This window comes from Theobroma cacao, chromosome 9 (genome assembly GCF_000208745.1).
Source record: "Theobroma cacao cultivar B97-61/B2 chromosome 9, Criollo_cocoa_genome_V2, whole genome shotgun sequence".
NCBI lineage: Eukaryota > Viridiplantae > Streptophyta > Magnoliopsida > Malvales > Malvaceae > Theobroma > Theobroma cacao.
In genome coordinates, this window is record NC_030858.1 from 22,429,727 (window position 1) to 22,452,425 (window position 22,699).

Genomic DNA, 22,699 nt, shown 5'->3' on the forward strand with positions numbered 1-22,699 from the left:
TTGTAAATTTTTCGAGACTCTCCTAGTATACAATCATGCTATCATCACATGTACGTCATGAATAGTATTTTATAAGGTCGGGCTTTACACTATATGTTCATAGGAATCAATTAAATTAAGTTCATTAAGCAAATGTCCCAATGTGGCTATGTATGGCAATTGTTGTATGTCTACCTAAATTGTGAATTAGATCACCTAAGTGACATAAGCATATACTATTCAAACTTTAATCCAATCTAAAATCTCTCTATCGAGCCTAAATTTGATTCATAAATCAGTTAATTATTGATCAGACAATCAAAAACATTAAGAACAGATTTGAATAAGCAAAACTACACCCATTCATGATAAATAAAAGAGAAATTAATATTCAAACTACAAGTTGAAATCCACTAAAATCCTAGAAAATAGTTAAGCTCATAATATCTAATAAAAACAATATCCAAATAAATTTAACTATGAATTCAAGTTAAAGAAAATACGAAAAACACAAAAATAGAAAAAAAAACTAATTATTAAAGTTTTGCAATCTCAATTCTCTCTCAAATTCTCTTGTTTTCTTTCTTTGTTCTTGGCTCCAAATCTCCAGAATAGTTGCTTGCTGCCTCTTCCTCTAAACATCTAAAAAAGATCCCTTAAATAGGCTCCAAGTAACCTAATTTTCAAAATTCTATCAAATTTTTATTTTAGGAAACTCGGGTAGCGTAGCAACCATGATTTCTTAGTGTCGCGGCGCCGTGCTCTCAAGTTTTTGTATGATGTGCCCATTTAACCCAACGCTGCTGCCACAAATTTTCAGCACTGTGGTAGTGGTTTCTTCAACACCGCGGCCATGAGTAGCTCAGCGTCGCGACCTTAGTCACCTTGCTGCCTTGTGCGAAGCTTCATCTATCAAGCATTGTCTGATGTGATTTTCACCATGATATGATCTAAACTGGGCAAATTGGTAAACATGAAAGTTTTATCCCTATCTCTTAACTTTCTAATGGCTAAAAATTACATCAATTGGACTTCTAGAGTGAAAGACATGCTCCAAGTACTACATCATGTTCAGTCCATGCATGGTACTACAGTGTTACGAATTAGACAAATATTTTGACCATGATCCGATTAGAACTGGGCAAAGTGGTAAACATAATCATTGTAGCCCTTCCTCTTGGTGTTCTAGTGGTATAAGAATCACTTCATTTGGAGTTTTGTATAGAGAGATAAGATCAAAATACGGTAACATATACGAATGAAGCTATCACCATACTTGCACGGATTTTCATCAAATGAGCATTTTTCATCAAATTTCCTACAAAAGCAATAAAAGAAACCAACAATAACTACTCTTAAAGTAATTTAAAACAAAATAAAATAAAATTTAACTAAAATAACTTAAATTAATTACTTAACATGTAATCAAACTTAAACTAGAAAAACACAAAAAATGCTACGATTCAAACCTACAATCTCAAATTCTAGCTACTTAAGCCTCCAAAATGTATCAAAATAACTCTATATAATAGACTTATCATGCATGGAATTGGAGTTTTTTTTGTATTTTCCTTATTTCACCTTCTGTCCACTCACTTATATCTTTGGTAGTATTCTAACCATTTATCAAATTGGTCTTCATAGGGATGAAGGGACCATTGATGATGACATCTCACATTTCATAGTCATAAACCTTAATATAAATCGACATCATAATACTCCAAAGTTAGTAATTGGTTCCATCAAATGGAGAAGGCCTATTTGTGGATTGACTTTTAGTAACATTAGAATTTTGAACAACCATTAGATTTTTCCCTTAAGATGTTAAGCTTTAAAATCAAGAGTTAGGCTCTAATACCACTTGTTGGTTCCAAAAGGAGAGCTAGAAAGGAGGTGAATAACACTTTAAAAATATTTTGAAGATAAATTCAAAAATTTGAAAACTTTTTGGAAGATTTAGGATGGATGGTTTAGAACTTGGGAAGGTTAGTGAACACCAAGTAAAGAAAGGTTAGGAGAAGTGGACAAAGCACAATATTTATAATGGTTTGGTCCACCTAACCTACATCAACTACCTTAATCTTCCTAATCAAGGATTTTCAACCCAACTTCACTAAAAGTAGTGAAATTAACAGCTTCCACCAAGCTTTTACAAGTTGAGCTTCTAACTTAAGCTCTAGCCTTTTTACAACAAGTCCTAAGCTTACCTTAGCTTAGATTACCCCTTAGAGTGTCTCGCACACACTAAGTAAACAAGAAATAAAAGATAAAAGAAAATACAAATAACCACTTAATTGATCTAAGTTGTATAGGTTTCAACATAAACATTTTCACAAGGATAAGAGTGGAATACAAGTGTTAAAAGAAGGTTTTTGAATGTTTTTAGCTCAAAATCACTTTTGTAGCTTCTCTATATCATTTTTGATTGTTGAAGAGCCTTTAAATACTTAGGAGATTGATTCTAGTCGTTAGAGACAATTTCTAGTCATTATTAGCCATTATTTTGTCTTCTAGCAGCTCTTTTCAAATAAGTAGACAATGTTCAGCTAATTGGTTACAAGCAAATCTAACTGATTACAACTTTTCTGCCTTGCACTGTCTTGTTATTGTATTCTCTACTCTAACCAATTACATGAAGCTCTAATTGATTACAGTTTCTCTGTCTTTCACTATCTTGCTATTGTGTTCTCTACTTTAATTGATTACAAGAAGCTCTAACTGATTAAGAGATCTCTATCTTTAAGCCTCTCTACTTCAGCAGACTTCCTCTAACTGGTTATGGCAGGCTCTAACCGATTACAAACTTTCTGTTTTCATTTTCCTCTTCACATCAATGTCTTTTAATTGGTTAGCTCTTCCTTTAATTGATTGAAGCTTTACTTTCTTCAACCATAACCGATTAAAATCAGCTTTAATCAACTAGAAAATTTTTGAATTTGGAACTTCTGCATTTTAGCTCCCTTCAACGGTCAACTTTCTTTTTAAACATGATTTTGGTGCTTGAAAGTACTGGGTCTATGTGCATTGATTGATTAATCAGACTTCTTAACTGATTAGCATGACTTCAAATTTAGCTTTTAGCACTTCCTTAATCAGTTAGGTCTGGTGCTAACTGATTAAAGGTCCTTTGTCTTACTTTAAGTCAATGCCTAGTTATGCCTTAACTGATTAAGGTTCCTTGTTAATCAGTTACTAAAGTTCTGTCTTTATTAATCATTTTGGTCTTTCTCTCTTAAACTGATTAACTCTTATTTGAATTTAGCAAGCTTCTTGACTTGCCTTTGATTACCAATTTTGTTAGAAGAATTAAACTAAATCTTGCACACTTAAATGACAAGGTTAGACATTAATAAATGAGGAATGTTTTGTCATCATTAAAAAAAAATGGAATCAACATTTGGAACAAAAAAAATTCTCTTGAAAAGGTGGCGTGTTTTTAAAAGAAGAGAAAAAAAGCTCATTTCTTGAGCTTTTCCTGAACTCTTTTTTTTTTTTAGATTTTGTTCTCCAAAAAAGTTATTTTTTAAGATCTTCTCAATATTTTGTTTAGCCCGGCTTCTACTTTTAAAAAGTAGATAAGTTGAAAAAAAGCTAGACCAAACACATTATATATAATTTTAACATTCAAATTGTGGAGATAACATCCGTTCATATTTAGGTAAATTCTGCAATTGATTGGACTGCAAGTTTTTGGAGTGCTTGGGTCTAGTTGATGAATGTATTATTTGAGCTCAAATAGTTTAATTCTTATGTGGGCAAAAACAACAAACCTTTTGTTTTTTGATAATTTTGAAATCAATGAAATTATTTTCTTTTTTTTTTCAACTTTTCGTTATTTGATTAAGATAAAGTGAAAGTGTAAAGCCCGACCTTATAAAATACTATTCATGACATACATGTGATGATAGCATGATTGCATGCTAGGAGAGTCTCAAAAAAATTTACAAAAGTTGGTATTGTACCTAGAGGTACAACAAAGTTTATTTAATCCTCGAACTAGATCAAATAGGAATTTTAAGGTGAGATTAAGAGTTTCACAGTTCATGGATGACTTAAAATGGTAATTTGGAGTTTGAGGATCAATTTGGAGTCAAATCGGAATTTTCACTAACTAGGGGCAAAATGGTCATTTGCCACCTGGGGACAAAATGGGAATTTTAGAAAAGATTTTTTTGACCCCATTTGACTTATTAGAGTATAATTTGACTTATTGAAGTATGATTTGAGGTTTAGAAGTGAAAAATTTTAATTTCGGTATAATTTGGAGTATAGGGGTAAAATGGTAATTTTGCCACCTCAGGGGCAAAATTGTAATTTTCCACCACCAGGATATTTTTTCCAGCACATGGTCTTCCTTTGTCTTCATCTTTGACCCTTGACTAAACATGTGGTGGAGATAAAATGTTTAAATTTTTAAAATTTTAAAAACGGGCCAATGACATGATGCCATGTGTCATGCCTTTATTAATTTATTATTTTCCTTTTTAAAAGGCACAAAATCAGCCCATCTTCCACCCCATGGCCGGCCAAACCAGCAAGAAGAGAGAGAAAACAAAAACAAAACCCTAGAGAGAGAAAATCAAAGAAAAAGTGTGAATTTTCAAGGAAATTAAGTGAAAAAGGTGAGATTTTTTCTATTAAGCTTGAGTTTTCTTATTCCCAAGCATTTCTCTTTATTTTCCATGATTAAATTACATGTTTTCATGATGAATTCAATTCTGAAAAAATGGGTTAGGAGAGAGAAAGTTGTTGGATTTATTTGATTTTAATTTATGTTAGTGTTTTTAGTTAGTTTAGCATATTTAGAAACAAAACAACAAGAAAAGAATTTATTTTCTCCCCCAACCATTAATGGCTGAATTTACCATGTAGTGAGTGAGGATGAGTTTGATTTTATTCTAGGAGAATTGGTTAAGGAATGATGAATTATGAGCCTAGAAAAATAATGGGAATTTTCGGAGCAAAAATACGAATTTTTACCCACTAGGGGTATTTTCGTAATTTGCTGTTGGGACTGATAATTTGCACCACACTGAGGGACATTAAGTTAATTTGGGTGCAATTGAGGTATAGAAACTGAAAAGAATTAAATTGGAGTTTAAACGGACCCGTTAGGAATTTAATCGGGTGATAAGACGAATTAGGCCAATACCGGGTTTAGATAGTTACCAGTGCATTTTTGCATTCCATATCATGCATTGGTAGTCTAAATTAGTTTAATTTTGATTTAGTACCAACTTGGTGAAACTCTCGATTTTGTACTGTGTCAAGGTGGTGAGTCCTCCGATAAAGGCAAGGAAATTGCATCCGAGGACCAGTAGACAGAGTGCTTCGAAAGTCTGCATTCTAGACATTGTGAGTAAACTTACTGTCATTTTAATTATCTAGGGTGGTTTTTAGATGCTTTCATGAATTCTATGGAAAAAGGAATTTAAAAAGATAAATTTTCATGTTTTATGAATAAATGAGTTTCAATGAAATTAAATTATAAATTGTTTTGAAATTAATAGTGATTTTGAAAAATAGAGTACACGGAGACTGTTAATTGTGGCAATTTGATTGTTTAAATTAACTGGCTTATGATAAATCGAGCATGATTGGCTAGTTGGCAATTGTATTGAAATGCGAATTGTTTGGTTACCTTGAAAAACTACGAATTACAAAATTGCCATATCATGTTATTGAGTTTTATTATATGGTGGATTATATATTAATTAATCACTGCAGTAGGGGGTTTCTGTGGACCAGCCTTTTAGAGGGGCACGGTAAACCCCATTATATTCTTACCTCGAACGGAGAGGCGCGTAGGGTATCTCCTGGGGTAAAGTTTAGGGTTCACTTCACGCTAAACCACCACGTGAGGGGGAACTCAGCCAACGCCAAGGAACGGCTATGTTTTCAAAACAAAAACATGATTTATGTGAAATGTGAATTTTAATAGCCTTGGCGGTCTCGGTAGGATGCCTCGGCCAAGGTGTCCCCGAGAATGGATTTATGGCACAAGCCTAGATTTTTATGAGATTCATAAGCCTTTTTACGTATTTTGAACGAGATGTGTTCTAATTGTATAACCCAGTTTATGATGATTTACTTTATTGTCTCCATGTACTCAACTCTAGATGTTTATGATGATGTCTGTTTACTCATTGGGATTTTATAATCTCACCAACCTCCTTTCCACCCATTTCAGGTTCAGTATAGACTGTAGATAGCTGATCTCATCGAGGACTACCATTGGATCTGCATTTTCCAAACCGTAGGTTCACAGTCCTCTTTACTTTTGTTTATTCGGGGGCCCTCTTGTTATTGTAAATTAAATTAAATATTTTGGCTTACTGTATTTCAGTATGTATAAATTTATTTAACTTTTACGCTATAAAAATTATTCACGTATAACTCTATAAATATTGTTTTATAAGAAAATAGAATATTTTACTTAATATTTCTTTTATTTTCTTATTATATTCAAATAACCATAATTTCGTTTTAAATGAAGATTTTAGACTTTTAAACTCATTTTGAATATGAATTATGTGTTTTGTACTTGTATATTACGTTTTAGCCAGTTTCAAAATTTTTGAGAAAAATAACCAAAATACCCTTGTGAGACGAAAAAATTAATATTTTATTTGTTTAAAGTTGGAAACAGCTTAAAATCTTTTAGAACACGATATTTGATAATGGTTGCTCACAAGGGAACAGAGAAACTGATAGTAAAGCTTTGCAGGGTTTCGGGTTGACATTTCGGGCAATAAGTGTCTACCGAGACACTGCTGCGGTTGTCACGGGCTCGAGGGGAGTACCGGGTCATGACAGAAAAGAAGTGAAAGAAAGAAATAAGACAAAGGGAGAGTGGGGGTCTCCAAATTAACCCAATGAAAACAACCAAAGAGTAGTTGTTGGTCCCAAAATGAGTGCTAGAGGGGGTGAATAACACTAAAAATATTTTAAAGGAAACTCTTAAGTTTGAATAACTTTTAAACAATTTTGGAATAGAAAGTTTAAAACTTGTTAAGTTTGAAAGACATCAAGTAAAGAGAACTTTAAGAGAAGTGGATAAAACATAATATTTATAGTGATTCAGTCCAGTTGACTTACATCCATTGCCTTGATCTTCTTAATTAAAGATTTTCAACCCAACTTCACTAAAAGCAGTGAAATTAATAGCTTCCACCAAACTTTTACAAGGTGAGCTTCTGACCTAAGCTCTAAACCTTTACAACAATCCCTAAGCTCTTTTAAGCTTACTAAACCCCTTAAAGTGCCTCGCACACTTTAATCAATCAATAAATGAAGAAAAGATGGAGTACAATTGATCATCTCATTAAAAGATGTACAACTTTAAGCTCAAACACTTTACAAAGAATATGAGTGAAATACAAGTGTAAAGAGAAGGTTTTTGGTCTTCTTAGCTCAAAATCACTATTGGTAGCTTCTTTCTATAATTTTTGACTGTTAGAGAGCCTTTAAATATTTAAGAGATTGACTCTAGCAGTTAGAGATAGTTTCTAGCTATTATTTTGCCTTCTCGTGACTTTTTTTAAATAGGCAAATAGTGTTATGTTAACTAGTTACAAGTAAGCTCTAATTGATTACAACTTCTCTGCCTTGCATTGTCTGGCAACTTTGTTCAATACGTTAATCAATTACAGTTTCCTCTAACTGATTAGAAACTTTCTGTTTTCATTTTTCTCTATACAATAGTCTTCCTTTAATTGGTTAGCACTCCTTTTAACTAGTTGAGGCTTCACTTTCTTTAACCTTAACTTATTAAGATTAGCTTTAATCAATTAAAATAGTTTGAATTTGAATTTTTTTCATTTTGGCTCTCTTCAACGGTTAACTTCATTTTAAATTTGGATTTTGGAGCTTCAAGGTTCTTCTAGTCTTGTGCTCTAACTGATTAACCCCATTCCTTAACTAATTAGCACTCCCTTATCTTTAGCTTCTAGCACTTGCTGAATTAGTTAAGCTTATGCTAATTGATTAAGGCTTTTCTATCTATACATCTAGTACCCTTTTTAGTCAGTTAAGCCTTGTGCCAACTGATTAAGACTTCCCTGTTTTGCTTTTTGTATAGCACCTAGTTTTGCCTTAACTGATTACGGCATCACGTTAATCAGTTAATAATATTATGTTTTCACTAAGCCTTTTTTCTTTGCTTTTTTATTTGATTAACTTATCTTATTGACTTGCTTCCAAACAACAAATATATTAAGGGTTTTAAACTTTGTCCTACACACTTAAATAAAGTAATTAGACATTAATGAATGAGAATGTTTTGTTATCATCAAAAATATATGACGTCAACAGTAGTGGTGGAGTCAAGATTTCACGTTTAAGTGACAAAAACAGTGTTTATAAAATAGTCATACTAGAAGTTCAATGTTTGACAAAAATATAAAGTAACTTAAATGGAAAAAATTAATGAGAAAATTACACAAATAACTTTAACTACGTATTAAATATAAAATAAAATATTTTTTTAATAACTACTGCATGCTAAAATTAGGCATCTTTAATTAAGTTCGATGGTTTTTCATAAAGTTGAAGGCATCTATCATTGAATAAAGACATATCCTGTCATGTCATACCCTTTGGCCCAAGGATAAAGACAAAAAAACTCATTCTTACTTTGCAGCATAGGAAAACCCACTACAAACCAATAGAGCGAGAAACCACACTTTTGAGCCCATATAGTACTAGTAGAGAGAAATGTGGCAGTGGATGGTTGGTTTAGATAGAGAAAGAGTCTTAAAGGGAGAAACAAAAATGGTTTAAATACCTAAGGTTAATTGGGTATTATATGGGAAAGTAATTTTTTTATATTGTTAAGGGACATTTTGTCTAATCAATTTATAATTTTATTCCTACCTTTTTGGAATAGCCAATATTGATGGGAGCTCAGTATTAGCTATTCAGGGCTTTCTTGAAATGGCCATTCAATCCAACCAAATATAGTCTTTAATTGGTAATTGGAATAGGGGGAATGACTATTCCATTCCCCTCAACCAAGCATGTTGTTAGGGTGTGTGTGGTTCATGAAATGGAATAGAGAGGGAATAAAATGGTTATTCTATGAAAATGAATAAAGTAGAAATAGCTACTAACTATGTAGTTTGGTTCATAGAATGGAATAGGATAGGAATTACTATTATGACCTATTCCAATATTTGGTTGGTAAAAGTAACTTTGGAATAGCAAAGGAATAAGTGATAAAAGATGAAAATGTCATTTGTTATAATATGTTATTTTTAATTTAAAATATTTATATTTTAAAAAATTATTAAAAATATTAATAAATTATTATTTAAAATTTTAATATGATTATTTATTTTTATTTTATTTTTAAAATGTCAATAATTTATATTTGGCTAAGTATTCAAATAAGTTCCTAAAGTATACCAAAATAGTCAATTAAGCCTATATTCTTTTATTGCGTTTATATAAGCCTTTGAACTTTTATTTTGGATCAAATAAGTATCTTTTAATAATGATTGACTAATTTCTGTTAGTTAATGGTACAATTGACAATTTTATGCCATGTGACATGTTGATATGTCATTTTATTTGATTTGTGCAAACTTATATTAATTTCCATATTAAAGAGAAACAACAATCCTTCTCAAAGTTAAATTTTTCCTTTTACTCCTTTTAAATTTGCAACACCCCTCTTTATTATCTCCTACCTCAATAAATTATCTACCAAAACTTTTCTTCCAAAAGAAAAAAAAAAGGAACATTAAAATCCAAAATGATGAACAATCTAGGCTTGTTTGATGATGCCACTAATATTGAGAAAAAAGTCTCCAATATCTTGCTAAAACTGTCTAGGCTTTCGATGGAGCCTGTAGTTTAAGGATTGGGATTTTGAGTGAAAAGATTAGCCCTTCTCTTTCAAATCAATCCATCCCCCTTCCTATAGCTAATCATAGTGTTGCTTTACAGTTGGAAACTTTTTCATGTAATGGTGAAAATGAGAATTCGAAGCCAAGTACTGATGATCAGTATATCCCATTATTGAAGAGAAATATTCTTCTGAAATTAAAGTTAAATCTCCCGGCCTTGAATGAAACACTCCTTGTAATCCCTAACACAAGGTTATAAAAATAAAATTTAACCTTTCTCCTAAAATTCGTTATATTGAGAAACAAATAGGTTTGAAGCAGATATTCATCTTGAAGGAATTATGATCATGAAAAAGATTTGCAACAAAAAGTCTTCTCAAACGTCTTCTCACTTTGATTATCCCTAACCCATGACATTTGGATTTTTTTGTTAAACGCAATTACTTTTTCTATTAAAAACCTTATTCCATGTTAAGAATGATGGTAATCAGGATTTAGTTTGAAACAATTATTTTTAAAATTTTTTTTTTCGAATTCCTAACTCAATTATTTTGGACATATGGATGGGTAAAAAAGAGAAAACCCAATTCTTAATTAGCAAGTTTAATACTATCAAATCATCTGTCACGTGACATTAACGTCATCAAAATGATATGTCAACATGTCATGTGGCAGATGACGTGGCATAAAATTGTCAATTGTATAGTTGACTAACGAAACTTAGTCAATAGTTAGAGAAATAAGTTTATTTGATTTAAAATAAAAGTTTAAGGGTTTATTTAAATGCAACAAAGGATAGAAGTTTAATGATTTTTTTGATAAAGCTTAGAGGTTTATTTAGGTATTTAGCCTTTATATTTCATTTAAAATATTAATAATTTATAATTAAAATATTAATACCATTATTTTATTTTTTTATTTTTAAAATATTAAAAATTTATAATTAAAATTTTGATTTAATTTTTAAAATTAAAATTATTATTTTTTGTAATTTATAATTAAAATTTTAATTTAATTTTTTAAATTTAAAATATTATTTTTATAATTTATATTAAAATTTTAGTTTAATTTAGAGAGAAAAGGAGGGAGGCAAATGGGTAGAGAGAGAAAGAAAATGTGAAAATGATTCAATTGCATCTTATATGAAAAGGGTAATTTTTAAAATTGACCAAGGATAATTTTGTACAATAATATTTTTTGTCTATTCCCCATGCGTGGAATAATCTTGGTAATGGCTATTTTGGTTTTTCAAGGAATGGTCTTGCAAAATGACCATTTCATGAACCAAATATAAGAATAAATAGATAATAGAAATAAGGCCATTTCCTCAGTTAAACATGTTGTTAAAGTTTTTAAAAAAATTAAATAAGTTTTTATTTTTATATTACATTTAATTAAATTTTTATATTTTTATTTTGAATTAAATAAACCCTTATAATAATGGTTGATTAACTATCATTAATTAAAATACCACTTGACATTTTATGTCACATAATGTTAATGTGTCACATTAACATATTATTGTAGATGATAACGTGACCTGTTGATGTGATATAATGTTATGACCATATAACATTTTTTATTATGTAGGTGCTACATTAATATAAATTGATAAGTGGTGTTTTAATTAATAATAATTAATCAACTGTTAGTAGTGTATTTGATTTAAAATAAAAATATAAAATCTCGATTGAATACAATAGAAAAATAAAAATTTATTTAAATTATTTTAAATAAATCAAGAATTATTTGTAGTAGGATGCCTTTCTATTTCCTTCTTGATAAATATTTTTTCGTGATGGGGCAAACTCTAAATATCGTGTATCCAATGCCCCATTTTGTAAGTCCCCCCAGAGAGTATGATTTAGGCCCGGGCCTAGATAAGTGGAAGTAGCGATTGCCCTCCGCCCAAGGACAAGGAGGACCCAAATGCAAAGTGTTGTGTTCAGTATTCAGTCCAAGAGACTAACCCAAACCAAACCGAACGAAGCCCGTCGTAACCGCAACGCGGCAGCTTCCATTTTGTTGTTGTTAGTGCAGAAGACAATGAGGTTCTCCTTCACTAATATGAATTGATCCGATCAGAATATTAGATTTTTAGAAGAATTGTAGTGAACTTGGGTGGATTGTTTCTGGATCTGTTTCTCTTTTTTGTTAGACTATAAAAAAAATTGATTTGAAATTGACAATCAGAATAAGCGCGATGGTTTTGAAGATATTTGTAGTGGTGGTGGGTTTGGTTGCAGCAGCTCAGATTTCATTGGCATCCTCGGTTCCTGCTTTTCTATGGTCTCCGGGGTAAGTTTTCTTTTTAATTTTTTCTCGGTAATTCCCTAAATCCCCGCGTGTATCGAAATCATAGCTACTTAAATCTTCTAGGTTTGGCTTCTTCTTGCAAGGTGCAAATTGGGATCTCACTTTCTTAGGAATGATTTTGTTGTGCTTACAGCTTCTCTAATATTGAAGTGAAGGAATCTGTAAATTATCAGATCATTTCCCCCAAGGATCTAGCCAACTCTGTTCTCTCTCAAGGGCGCTGGTCTGATTTACTGGTTGCACTTTCTTTCCCTTCAATTTTATAATCACAGTTTGAGTTTGCTAATTGCCTCGATAAATTGCCACTTTCCGTTTTGATTTTTTCTGTTTAATTTTTTTTTGGCAGTGCTCTGGAAGGAAACATGAGCACGCTGTTGATCTGGCAATTGTTTTTGTTGGCAGAGAGGTAAGATTCTTGGAGTGTAAATTACTATTTTCAATGCTTCATATGTATTCATAAGCATCCCTTTTCATCAAAAATCCCTGCATATAGATATCTAAATAACCAGCTTCCTTATCTCCAAAAACAAACTTTAGTAATAATAGGAATAAGCAGCTTCTTTTTTAAAATTTATTGTTGTTTCAACTTTACTTGTATTGTGCATACTAATTTTGATAGTGTAGTGTTACTTTCTTTTCACAAAATCAAGAATCCAAGCATGTTGGATGATGTAGTAGATTGTCGATATTTTCATGTCACGATCTTCATAGAAATATGGTCGTGGTGATGGTAATGCTGTTTTCAGCTCATGGATGTCTATTTCAATACTCTCCCTGCATACAAGCTCATGCCAATAGTTTGAGCCTATATAAGCTTTGTTATTTATTTATTCTTTTCTTAAAGGAGTTAAAGGAGCATGTAGTTCACTTTTGCATTGTGATAAACAGCAATCCCTGCTCGCATACATGTCCACATAACTTATAATATATTGCCTTTATTCCCTGTAGTTGCACTCTTCTGATGTGGCTGGAAACAAACATGTAGATCCTGCTCTTGTGAATTTGCTTAAGGTAACTAGGATTTACCTGATTGCAATTTTCTTCTTTTTTATTAGATTTATTAGTTGGGGTAATAATTAGATTAGATTCCCATTTTCTTCTTTTCGATTACTGATCCATGCTGTTGAACAGGTCTCTTTTACCAGGTCCAATTTTTCAATGGCATTTCCATATGTTGCTGCCTCTGAGGAGGAAACAATGGAGAATTTGTTGTTTTCAGGTTTTATGGAAGCTTGTGGGCATGGTTTGGGAGTCAGTAATGTTGCATTTTCAGAATCATGCTCTATAGAGGGTGGAGATTTCCAGAAACTTGCAAACTTGCATTCAGTCCAAGTAAATTAACTTCTATAATGTTATCTTAAATGCCTTGCTACAGATGAGTTGGTGTGACAAAGATTTTAATATCTTGTTTTCTTCCTATTATTAATTTCTCCACAATTTTTCTATAAACAATAAATAGGAACATCTAGTTTCACGAATGGAAAAGAGAAGAAAGGGGGAGACTGATTTGGTTGTCCTATGCCATGGAGGTTCTCATTCTTTGAAAGAGCTTGGCCTAAAACGCCCTGAGAGTATGCTATGTTGGCATGTGCATTATTTGATTGAAGATATATTACTTTAAAAAGTATTTATTCTTATTTTTTAAAAAAAATTATCTGCAGGTGAGATAATGTCTGAAGTTATCAGTTCTGTGGAGCAGTCTGGGACAAAATATGCAGCTCTTTATGTTTCTGATCCTTTTGAGTCCATTCATTATCCTGCTTATAGAGAGCTTGAAAGGTTTCTTGCTGAAGGTACTGCAGGAAATGATTCAGCCCATTCCACAGACTGTGATGAGGTTTGCAAGATAAAATCATCACTCCTAGAGGGAGTTTTTGTTGTAAGTCACTGTCCTTGCCTTCAACACTTTTGTCTTACGTCTGATTTAACAATGATGCTTTTCTTGTTCTTATATGGCTTTATTATTATTATTTTTCCTCCACTGTCACGTAAGGGAAAACCAATAATTTTTTTAAAATAAATAAATAAAAGTTTTCTCGTATCTGGTAATGGTAGGAGGAAGAGAAGCATGGTGTTGACCGCTGCTGCTTTTTCTAACACTTTCTGATTGAGTTTGTTTTTCTTATTTAAGTGTTATGATTGTTTTTGTTATATAAGTGTTTCTTCTGGTGTTATTTTTTGTTTTATGTATACAAGTGTCTCCATTATGATATATATGGGCTTCTGATACGGTCGCATTGCATGATTTTCAGGGAATTGTGTTGCTTTTAATTTTAATATCGGGTCTTTGCTGTATGATGGGCATTGACACTCCAACAAGATTTGAGGCACCCCAAGACAATTGATTGGCTGTTTGTGCAATTTGGCATCTTTATGTTGTATTGAGGCTTCTGTCCTAGGCACAGGTGGAAGGTATTAGTTGTTAAATAGTTGCAATGGGCATGGATGTTACACTGTAATATTTGTTAACTCTTAAGTTCATTTTATTATGTTGGTAATAAGGAAGATACTTTTTTTTTTGAATGTTAGTTTTGATTTGCTTATTTCTCTGGTTTGTTTATGAATTAGAGATCTTGCTTTGAGTAGGATTTTGTTGAGTGGCTTTCACTTCACAGGCCTTGTTGACAATGTAATTAATGTCATTGTAAAGAATAAATTTCTGGAAGAGATGGTTATAACCATTTGTCTGTCAATTTGTTTGAGACTAACTTCTGATATTTAGTAATTCAAATTCCATCACTATTTAAGCTGATGTGAAGAACTATATTATTTTTCAGTTGATTAAGTACTTGACTCTTCCTGGCCTGTAAGGTGCAATTTTGAATGCATTATTTTGAGTGCCATGCCTTTTATTGGAGATATCCTTGGTTATGTTTATGTTCAAGGTCTTCTAGCTGACAAATCTTTAGAAAGCTCATGATTCCAATTGTTGTTGCAGTCTTTTCCCCATTTTAAGTCCATGAAGTCGGTCTTCTATGCTTTTATGAGTATGGCTGTGTATACCATGAGTTGTTTGATCAGATTTCCAAATGAATAGCTAGCAATTCGCTTGTGTGCTTGTATCATGTATGTTTCTTTAGCTTTTTAGAATACTACATCCTGATATAGTTTGTTACTGATACATTTGACATTTTGTGATACTAGGACCAAAAGTTTAACCATTAGTTTTAGCCCATTGTTTAGCAGATAGCAATGAAATAGAGATCGGGTAAGAATTGGACGATCTCTGCATAGTTTGTATTAGTATTTATTAACCGTTATACCCTTTCATTTTTTCACACAGATTTTGTCAATTGTTTTCCTAGTTTGTGCTGCTCGAGAAATGATTGTACTTTTTGCCCATGGGTGTTTCCTCTTCTCTTATGCTAAAAGTAGATGATGGCTAAAATGAAATTCAACAGGAGCTTATCTCTGATTATTCATTTTAATCTCATATCATGCGTAAATCTTTAATTTTTTTAATGGTTAGAGATATTGGAGTAAGGTTTAAAAGCAAATGATGATTATGAAGCCTGGCAATTTATTGTGAATGAGCCATGACAATGACTCTAAGCGGTGGCTTTCCAATGTCTATATATGGATGTGGACGGTCTCTGATTTCGCTTTCAAATTCTGCTGCTTCCACAGGCCGCCTGCGATTGTGACTGCAAATGCAAATCTTTTCACTTCACTTCTAATTTTACCTTTCTATTTAATTGTATGGCTGTAGTAAGCCTGTGACAGAGAGAGAAGAGTTAAAGTTTTGTTTTAAGCACTAGCAGTGCATTATTCCATCGGAGAAGTGAGCAGCCCATCTTTCGACAAATTAACTCATCAGAGTGCTCCACATATTATCTTCACAAGTGTTTCAAACTGCTCCTACTTGCTCTCCCAGCCCACTCATTGCATTTGATTATTTGAAAGAGACCCCTATGTGACCTGGTTATTGTCAGAGTATGTGAGATTCCTAAACCATCTAGCATTATTGTTTCTGTCCTTTTGGAGTTGCTCCGAAGATGGTAAGTATAATGCTGCACGTGAATTCCATTTCTGCACTGCCAGTGCCAGCAATCGCTTGTGCAATACCTCCACTGAAACCATATCCCTCTCTTTTCTATCTTCCTTTTCCCCCCTCTAATTCACTGTCTACTGTATCGTAAAATATTGCTCTTACACTCACATGCAAGGCAGGTTAATTGCGTATATGCTTAGGGCATTAGGCCATTAATCTCACACTACATTGACAGTCACCCTCTAATGCTTTGGCTTCCCGATGCCGCAGACTGCACAACCAAGCAGGGTTTGATTTGTTTTTTTAATATTTTCCAAATCTTTTCGGCAAGTAATATCTCGAGAGTAGTGGAAATGGGGAGGAGGAGATGCGGGAGAACCTTATCTCTGACACTCCTTTCTGATTTGGACCATATATAATGTCATGATCATGGATCATCTCTGCCTATTTCTGTTTAACAATTGAAAAAATTACATTCTCTCTCGTCATTCGTCATATATCAAAACTTGGCGGTCCCTAAGCAATTATTATCCTCTCATCTGTGGTCTTGCCTGTAGGCACAGAAAGTGAAGTGCAGCCAAGGATGACTTGCCGATTCTCCCTCTTGCATCCATTCAGTTTTGCCAACACCAGCAACTCATATGTAGAGACGAATTTAAATCGGCAGGTTGTCCTTGGCTACATGTTTCTTTCTGCTCCACAAGCAAGGCCTTGGGTGAAACTATTTATCGACACCCAACAACCTAGGCCTAGGAGCTTCTTCAACATGATTACACAGGTAATAGTACTGTGTCTGATATTTGAACACGTATATGTATTGTGCTAGATCTTTTACATACCAAGTTTTCTCAGTATTAATTTGGACATAATACTTCACCGTTTATTTGCTTTAATTTGCTCTTAAATGTAGCCTGCTTCAAATACTGGAAGGTTATAAGCCTGGTTAATATGAACATTCACTGTTTTGTAGTTTACAAGACCAATTTATTATATGAATTTATATCATACAATTATTAGACCTTTTGCTTACCCCTTCTGAATACTTACAAATATGGCTTTGCTTAACCCATTCGTACATATTCCTACACATTTTCTACATCTATGCTCTCCTTTTGTTCTTCCATATTTCTGCTGGATTTATACCTGTGCTTTGTGCAGGATATGGTATACCATTTTCAACGAAAAGGTTGTGACAATGCAACTTCTGTGATGACTGAGAGAGCAAAACAAATACAGAAGAATATGGAAAATCAGCTAATATTTCAAGAAACCAAATTAAAAAATATTTCAAGAAGTGTGAGCTCATTTTGAAGGATTGAGTTTACTGTGTCTCCTGCATTCCAAATAAGTAACTAGAATCTAGATAAGTAGCAGCAAAAAAGATATAGTGATTCTTTTGGTGTAGGAGAAGAATCTTATATCCAATAGAAGGACATGTATGAAATGGATGTTAGACTTTATGTATAAATAATTTACACTAATTCAGAATCTACCATAGTAGCAATTTAAAATACAAAAGTGTATTTGATTTCTTATACATGATTTAGCAGCGGAAATAAAACTGATACTTAATGCACTAGGATCTTTCTTTCATTTTCTTTGTAACTTTTTAACGGGTGAGATTTTTGTGTTGTTGTAAATAGAAAGGGGACCTAGTCTCACCTTTTACTTAGTAAATCCCTAGCCTCACCTATAATACGATTTAGGGTTTCTTACAAAAGCCTATACTTTTAAGTTCACATATAACATTAGAGTCTAGCCCACTTTATTAGGTCATATTATGAATTATAATATTATTTTTTTACCAAGACCAAAATATCTTAGCTCCCCAATTATAAAAAAAAAATTATTAAAAAAAAAAGCACCCGAGCATTTGACTCATTGATTAGTGCATAATCCAACTGCCTAAAGAGCAGGGTTCGAATCCTCCCTCTCCCAATTATAAAAAAAAAAATATCTTGGCCAGATTATGATAAAATAAATAATGTACGTCCCCACATTGATTTTACTAGAAAATCTAAAATCTCCCACTTGGACCATATTATTTAATTTAAATTTTAAAATGTAAATTTCTTGAAATCGATTCACAGGTTAAGACAACCAAAAACTTTATGGGTCAAATTTTAAAAACAAATTGATCTTGTGACTACTCCAAGTACCGTTTTGTCCAATAAAATTTTGTAATATAGAAAAATAGCAGTAACTACGTTTACAAAGATATACCAACAACTATATAACATATACTACTTAATCTTATCAACATGAACTCAGTGTGGTAGTTTAGCAATGAATAACAACACTTTTTTGATGATCTCAATGTGTTGTTTTCATTTGTTTGTCACTTTATTCTCTACTTTATGCAACGCATGTATGAAACCCTAACTTTTGTTGGAGGATAGATAATTTGGTAAATTCTTAGGTGAGCTTTTATCATCTATCTTAAATGATTTCATTTATTGATTACAACCTCTTGTTTTCTTTTATCCTTCGTGGCCTTGATACTTTGGTTGGTTGTCACTATAAAAGCAGAAATTTTTCTAAAACTAGGAAGGGGACAAAATGTGTAATTTTTGGAAAACTATCTAATGGAATAAAAAGTCTTGGAATTGGTTCCTTTAATATTGAAATAACTTAAAAACAACTTTTCTATAATTTTAAAAATATGTTTGCTATGATAAATGAGAGCCCAAAATTTAATTTTAGTAAAATCTGTTAGCTTTATTTTTGTTTCGAAATGACAAAATTGATTGAACTCAATGGGATTTGAAATGAATGAAAGATACTTTTGAATATGAAGAAAATCCTTACAGAAGTGTTGAAGTTGAACTTATTGAAATGCTATGATTGTTTGAACATGTTTTGAATATGAATGATCATGCTCTTGAACTTAAAGAAATATCTCTTAATTTTCTCAAAAATCTCTTGTTTTCAAAACTCAAGTGGCAGCTTAAGAATCAAATTCTTAAAAGAAAAGACTTGATTCTTAAATGAAGAGAAAGCAAAATCTATTTCTTATAATAGGAAGAATCGATTTTGAAGAAGGAGAAGTCAGTTTTTAAGTAGAGATCAACTGTGAAGAATCAACTTTGAGAAAAAAAGAAGTCGGTTCTTGGAAGACAGAAGCTTCAAGATTTGTGAAGAATCGACACCTCAGGGACAGAATTGATTCTAGAGAGATATAATGCAGAAGGTAGAAAAACAATGAAGAAAATATTAATTCTACATGGAGAAGATATCAATTCTTGAAGAACCAAAAGTATAATTTAGAAACTTGGTGACCAAGGACGAGATGGTACAATTGGACAAGAGTGGAGCATCACAAATCAAGTTTAAATTCAAAATTTGGTGCTAGATTGGAAATTTAAAAGGAAAGGCTATAACTTTGACGTTTAGCATTTCACCTAGTTCTAATTGAATCATAGTCAAAATCATGTCAAAAGTTAAAGGACTGGAGCAAATAGGACAACAATTAGGCAAACAAGGCAGTGCCGTAGCTTTTGAAGACCAATGCTCCGATGGTGCCCTTATTCAACCAAAATTCACCACAAACCAGGATGGTGCCAACACGTACTACTTCGATTTGCATTCTTTGATCTTTTAAATTAGAGGGTATTTTTAAGGGTTAAAAATAGGCTTTTGAGTCTTAAAAAAAGGGGAGAAGAGCAAACCTCATTTTGGGAAAAAAGGGCTGAAAACAAAAAAGGAAAAAACAAGAAAGGAAATCTTGTGGATCAAGCTTGGAAAAGCTGCTACTACTACTTTCTCCATCTAGATTTAATATTCTCTCTCTATTTCTCTTTCTAGAAATGCTTTATTTTGTTGAGATGTTGGTTTGTATTATGGATATGAGTTAGATTTTTTTATCTAGGATTATGGTGGATGTTATTATGTAATTTGGATATTTAGATTGATTTTTATATACTCTTTATAAAATTATCAATAGTTATTCAAATTTGTATTTATTTTCTCTTTTATTGCTTGATCATCAACAAGATTAGTTTAGGTTTTTAGATGATGCTTGACAAAGATAGTCTAAACAGACCTAGATTTAAATAATGTATGTTCATTCCATTTAATAAATTGGGTGGATGATTAGTTAATAAGGTAGACATACACCAATCTACCTTATTAATAATACATAGTCAATTGTTAAGACCTAGGCTTAATGAACTTAGCATGAATTAATTCCCTATAGACATATAGAGGGTTAATTAAGTTAGGCAATTATATGATAGCTCGATGGAGAGTCATATAAGCTAGAGGATCCTAGACTAACATTGATTTTCATAAAAGTAAGTAATTAACCAATCTAGCATCCAAACGAAGTATTAGCAAAACTCATAATCCTAAACTTTATTCCATTGCTTCTTCATTAAATTTTAATTGCAATTCTTAGGCTAGTTTCAGTTATTTAGATTTTATTTTTACTTCAATTCTTAAATCTCGATTGCTTGGATAAAGTTGGCTTGTTTTAATGTTAGTACTTAGCAACAATTATTAAGCTAACTTCTTGTGGAGATGATTCTTCTTACTACTATATTACTTGTGTGATACATGCGCTTGCATGTGTGTAAAGTTAGCAACAATTACTACTTATAATTAGAAATAGTATATTATATGATTTTGGTAAGTAATTGAACAAATATTTCTAACTATTGTGAAGGTAAGAAAAAAGTTGATGTGGCATTACCAAAATTGTTACAAAATTTACCAAAATAACAAATTATTACTTAATGGATCTTGGGCTTATAAATAAGGCCATTTCTATAAGTATACCTTTTGGGTTAGAAATGTAGGTGTATGACAAATAGTATCAGAGTCTATTTAATTCATCACTAACATGGGACCTCTCATGAGAGATACCAAGGTCAAGGTAAACCCAAATTAAGATGAGTCTTTCTTCTTTAATAGTAAAAAAAATCAATGCAACGAGAGCATTGCACAATTGGGTGGGGTAGAGTCACAAATCTCACATCAGTAAGAGATTGATGAGTCTTGGTTTTATAAATAAACGCTTTCCTCCATTTTTAGACATGTCTTATGGGTTGAGAATTTGAGCATGTGATCAGAAATAAAATTTGACACAATAATTACTAAAAAAGTTAAAAATTCACTAAATTTGATATGTTGTTACCATAATTATGAAAATTGATAACTCATATGACTTAATTACTAAAATGACCATAAAAATTAAAAATTCATAAGATTTGATGTTTCATTATTGTAATTATGAAAATTTAAAATTTATAGAATTTATTACCAAAAATACCATAAAAATTAAAAATTCACAAGATTTTACATTACATTACTAAAATTTAAACAAATAGATTACCTCAATCAGTGAAAAACACCACAAATCAATGGATAAGAATAAAGTTAGCATGGTTTTCCAAACAATATGAAAATTGAAAACTCCAAGGATTTTATTATCAAAATTATTGTTAAAGTTGAAAATTTATAAGATTTGACCAATCATTACCATAATTACAAAATTTATAGGTTTATAAACACAGAAGTCCTTTACTTTTTTTATGCCTAAAATAATTTTGGGTACTAAGGTCTAAAATTGTACTTTATGATAATATAAATTATAAAAAATGTGTTTCATGTTGTTATTATTGTACAATTTGATTCCTCTCAAGTTTCCATGAACACAAAAGACATAGAAATGAGTTTTTATCTTCCCTTTTATGTTTGTGTATACATTTGGATGTTTACTTTGACATGATTTAGATGTTTTTGAGTTTGTTATTTTTCTTTTATGGAAGAGCAATGGGATTTTTCTTGTTCGTGTTTTTTCGATACTATTTGAATTTGCTCATGAATTGTTTTTCTTTGTTGACAGATCATTCAGTCATGGTTAAGGTTAAGCATAGTGCACATTGAGGATAATTATGAAACCTTAACTTCTATGCAATTATGTTGTTAAACTTAAGTATGGTATGAGTTTGAATGGATTATGTGAATGAATTTTTATTCTAATATAAATTTGAAAGTCGGATGAGTTTTTCTAACTATTTTGACATGAAATTTTTGTTATAAGGATTGTTGAATTAATGTAGTATTAATGGGTGAGAGAATGATAGGAAATGAAGGCCAAAGAAAGACATTTTTTGCAAAACTATGTTTGAAGGGTTAACCCGTAAAAGTTTAAAACCTTCAATAAGCTACTAGAATTACTAAGATTGACCGTTGAGTAAGAGAAGGTTGATCCCAACATGATAAGACCTTGAACAAGCTTCTAAAATGGCCTAGGATCGACCCCCATGAAAAGGAAGATTGATCCCAACAAGAGAAAACATTTAGAAATATCTTGGGAAGCATTAAGATTAACCCCCAATGAAAAAAAAGGTCGATCCCTATTAAGTTAAAGTTTCAAATTTTCTTTTGGAAAACAAAAAAGATCAACCCCCCGAGGTCAAGCTGTCAATCCTAATAAGCTTAGGCAGAAAAATAAAAACCTAGGGATCAACTCCTAAGGATCAAGGGGTTGATCCTGGAGGTCTAGCATGGAAAAAATATAAAACATAACTCGAGCCCTAGACTTCATTTTCGCTCCTTTAGC

The 22,699-nt window shown here is 31.8% G+C and overlaps 1 protein-coding gene across 1 annotated transcript; it reads left to right on the plus strand.

Moving 5' to 3' along the window:
* LOC18589560 lies at window positions 11,744–14,836 on the plus strand. The gene is made up of 8 exons (XM_018128484.1): window positions 11,744–12,125; window positions 12,277–12,379; window positions 12,490–12,549; window positions 13,092–13,154; window positions 13,275–13,475; window positions 13,603–13,714; window positions 13,805–14,022; window positions 14,396–14,836. The coding sequence occupies exons 1-8, from the start codon at window positions 12,031–12,033 to the stop codon at window positions 14,486–14,488; spliced, it is 945 nt and encodes a 314-aa protein (XP_017983973.1). The 5' UTR covers window positions 11,744–12,030; the 3' UTR covers window positions 14,489–14,836.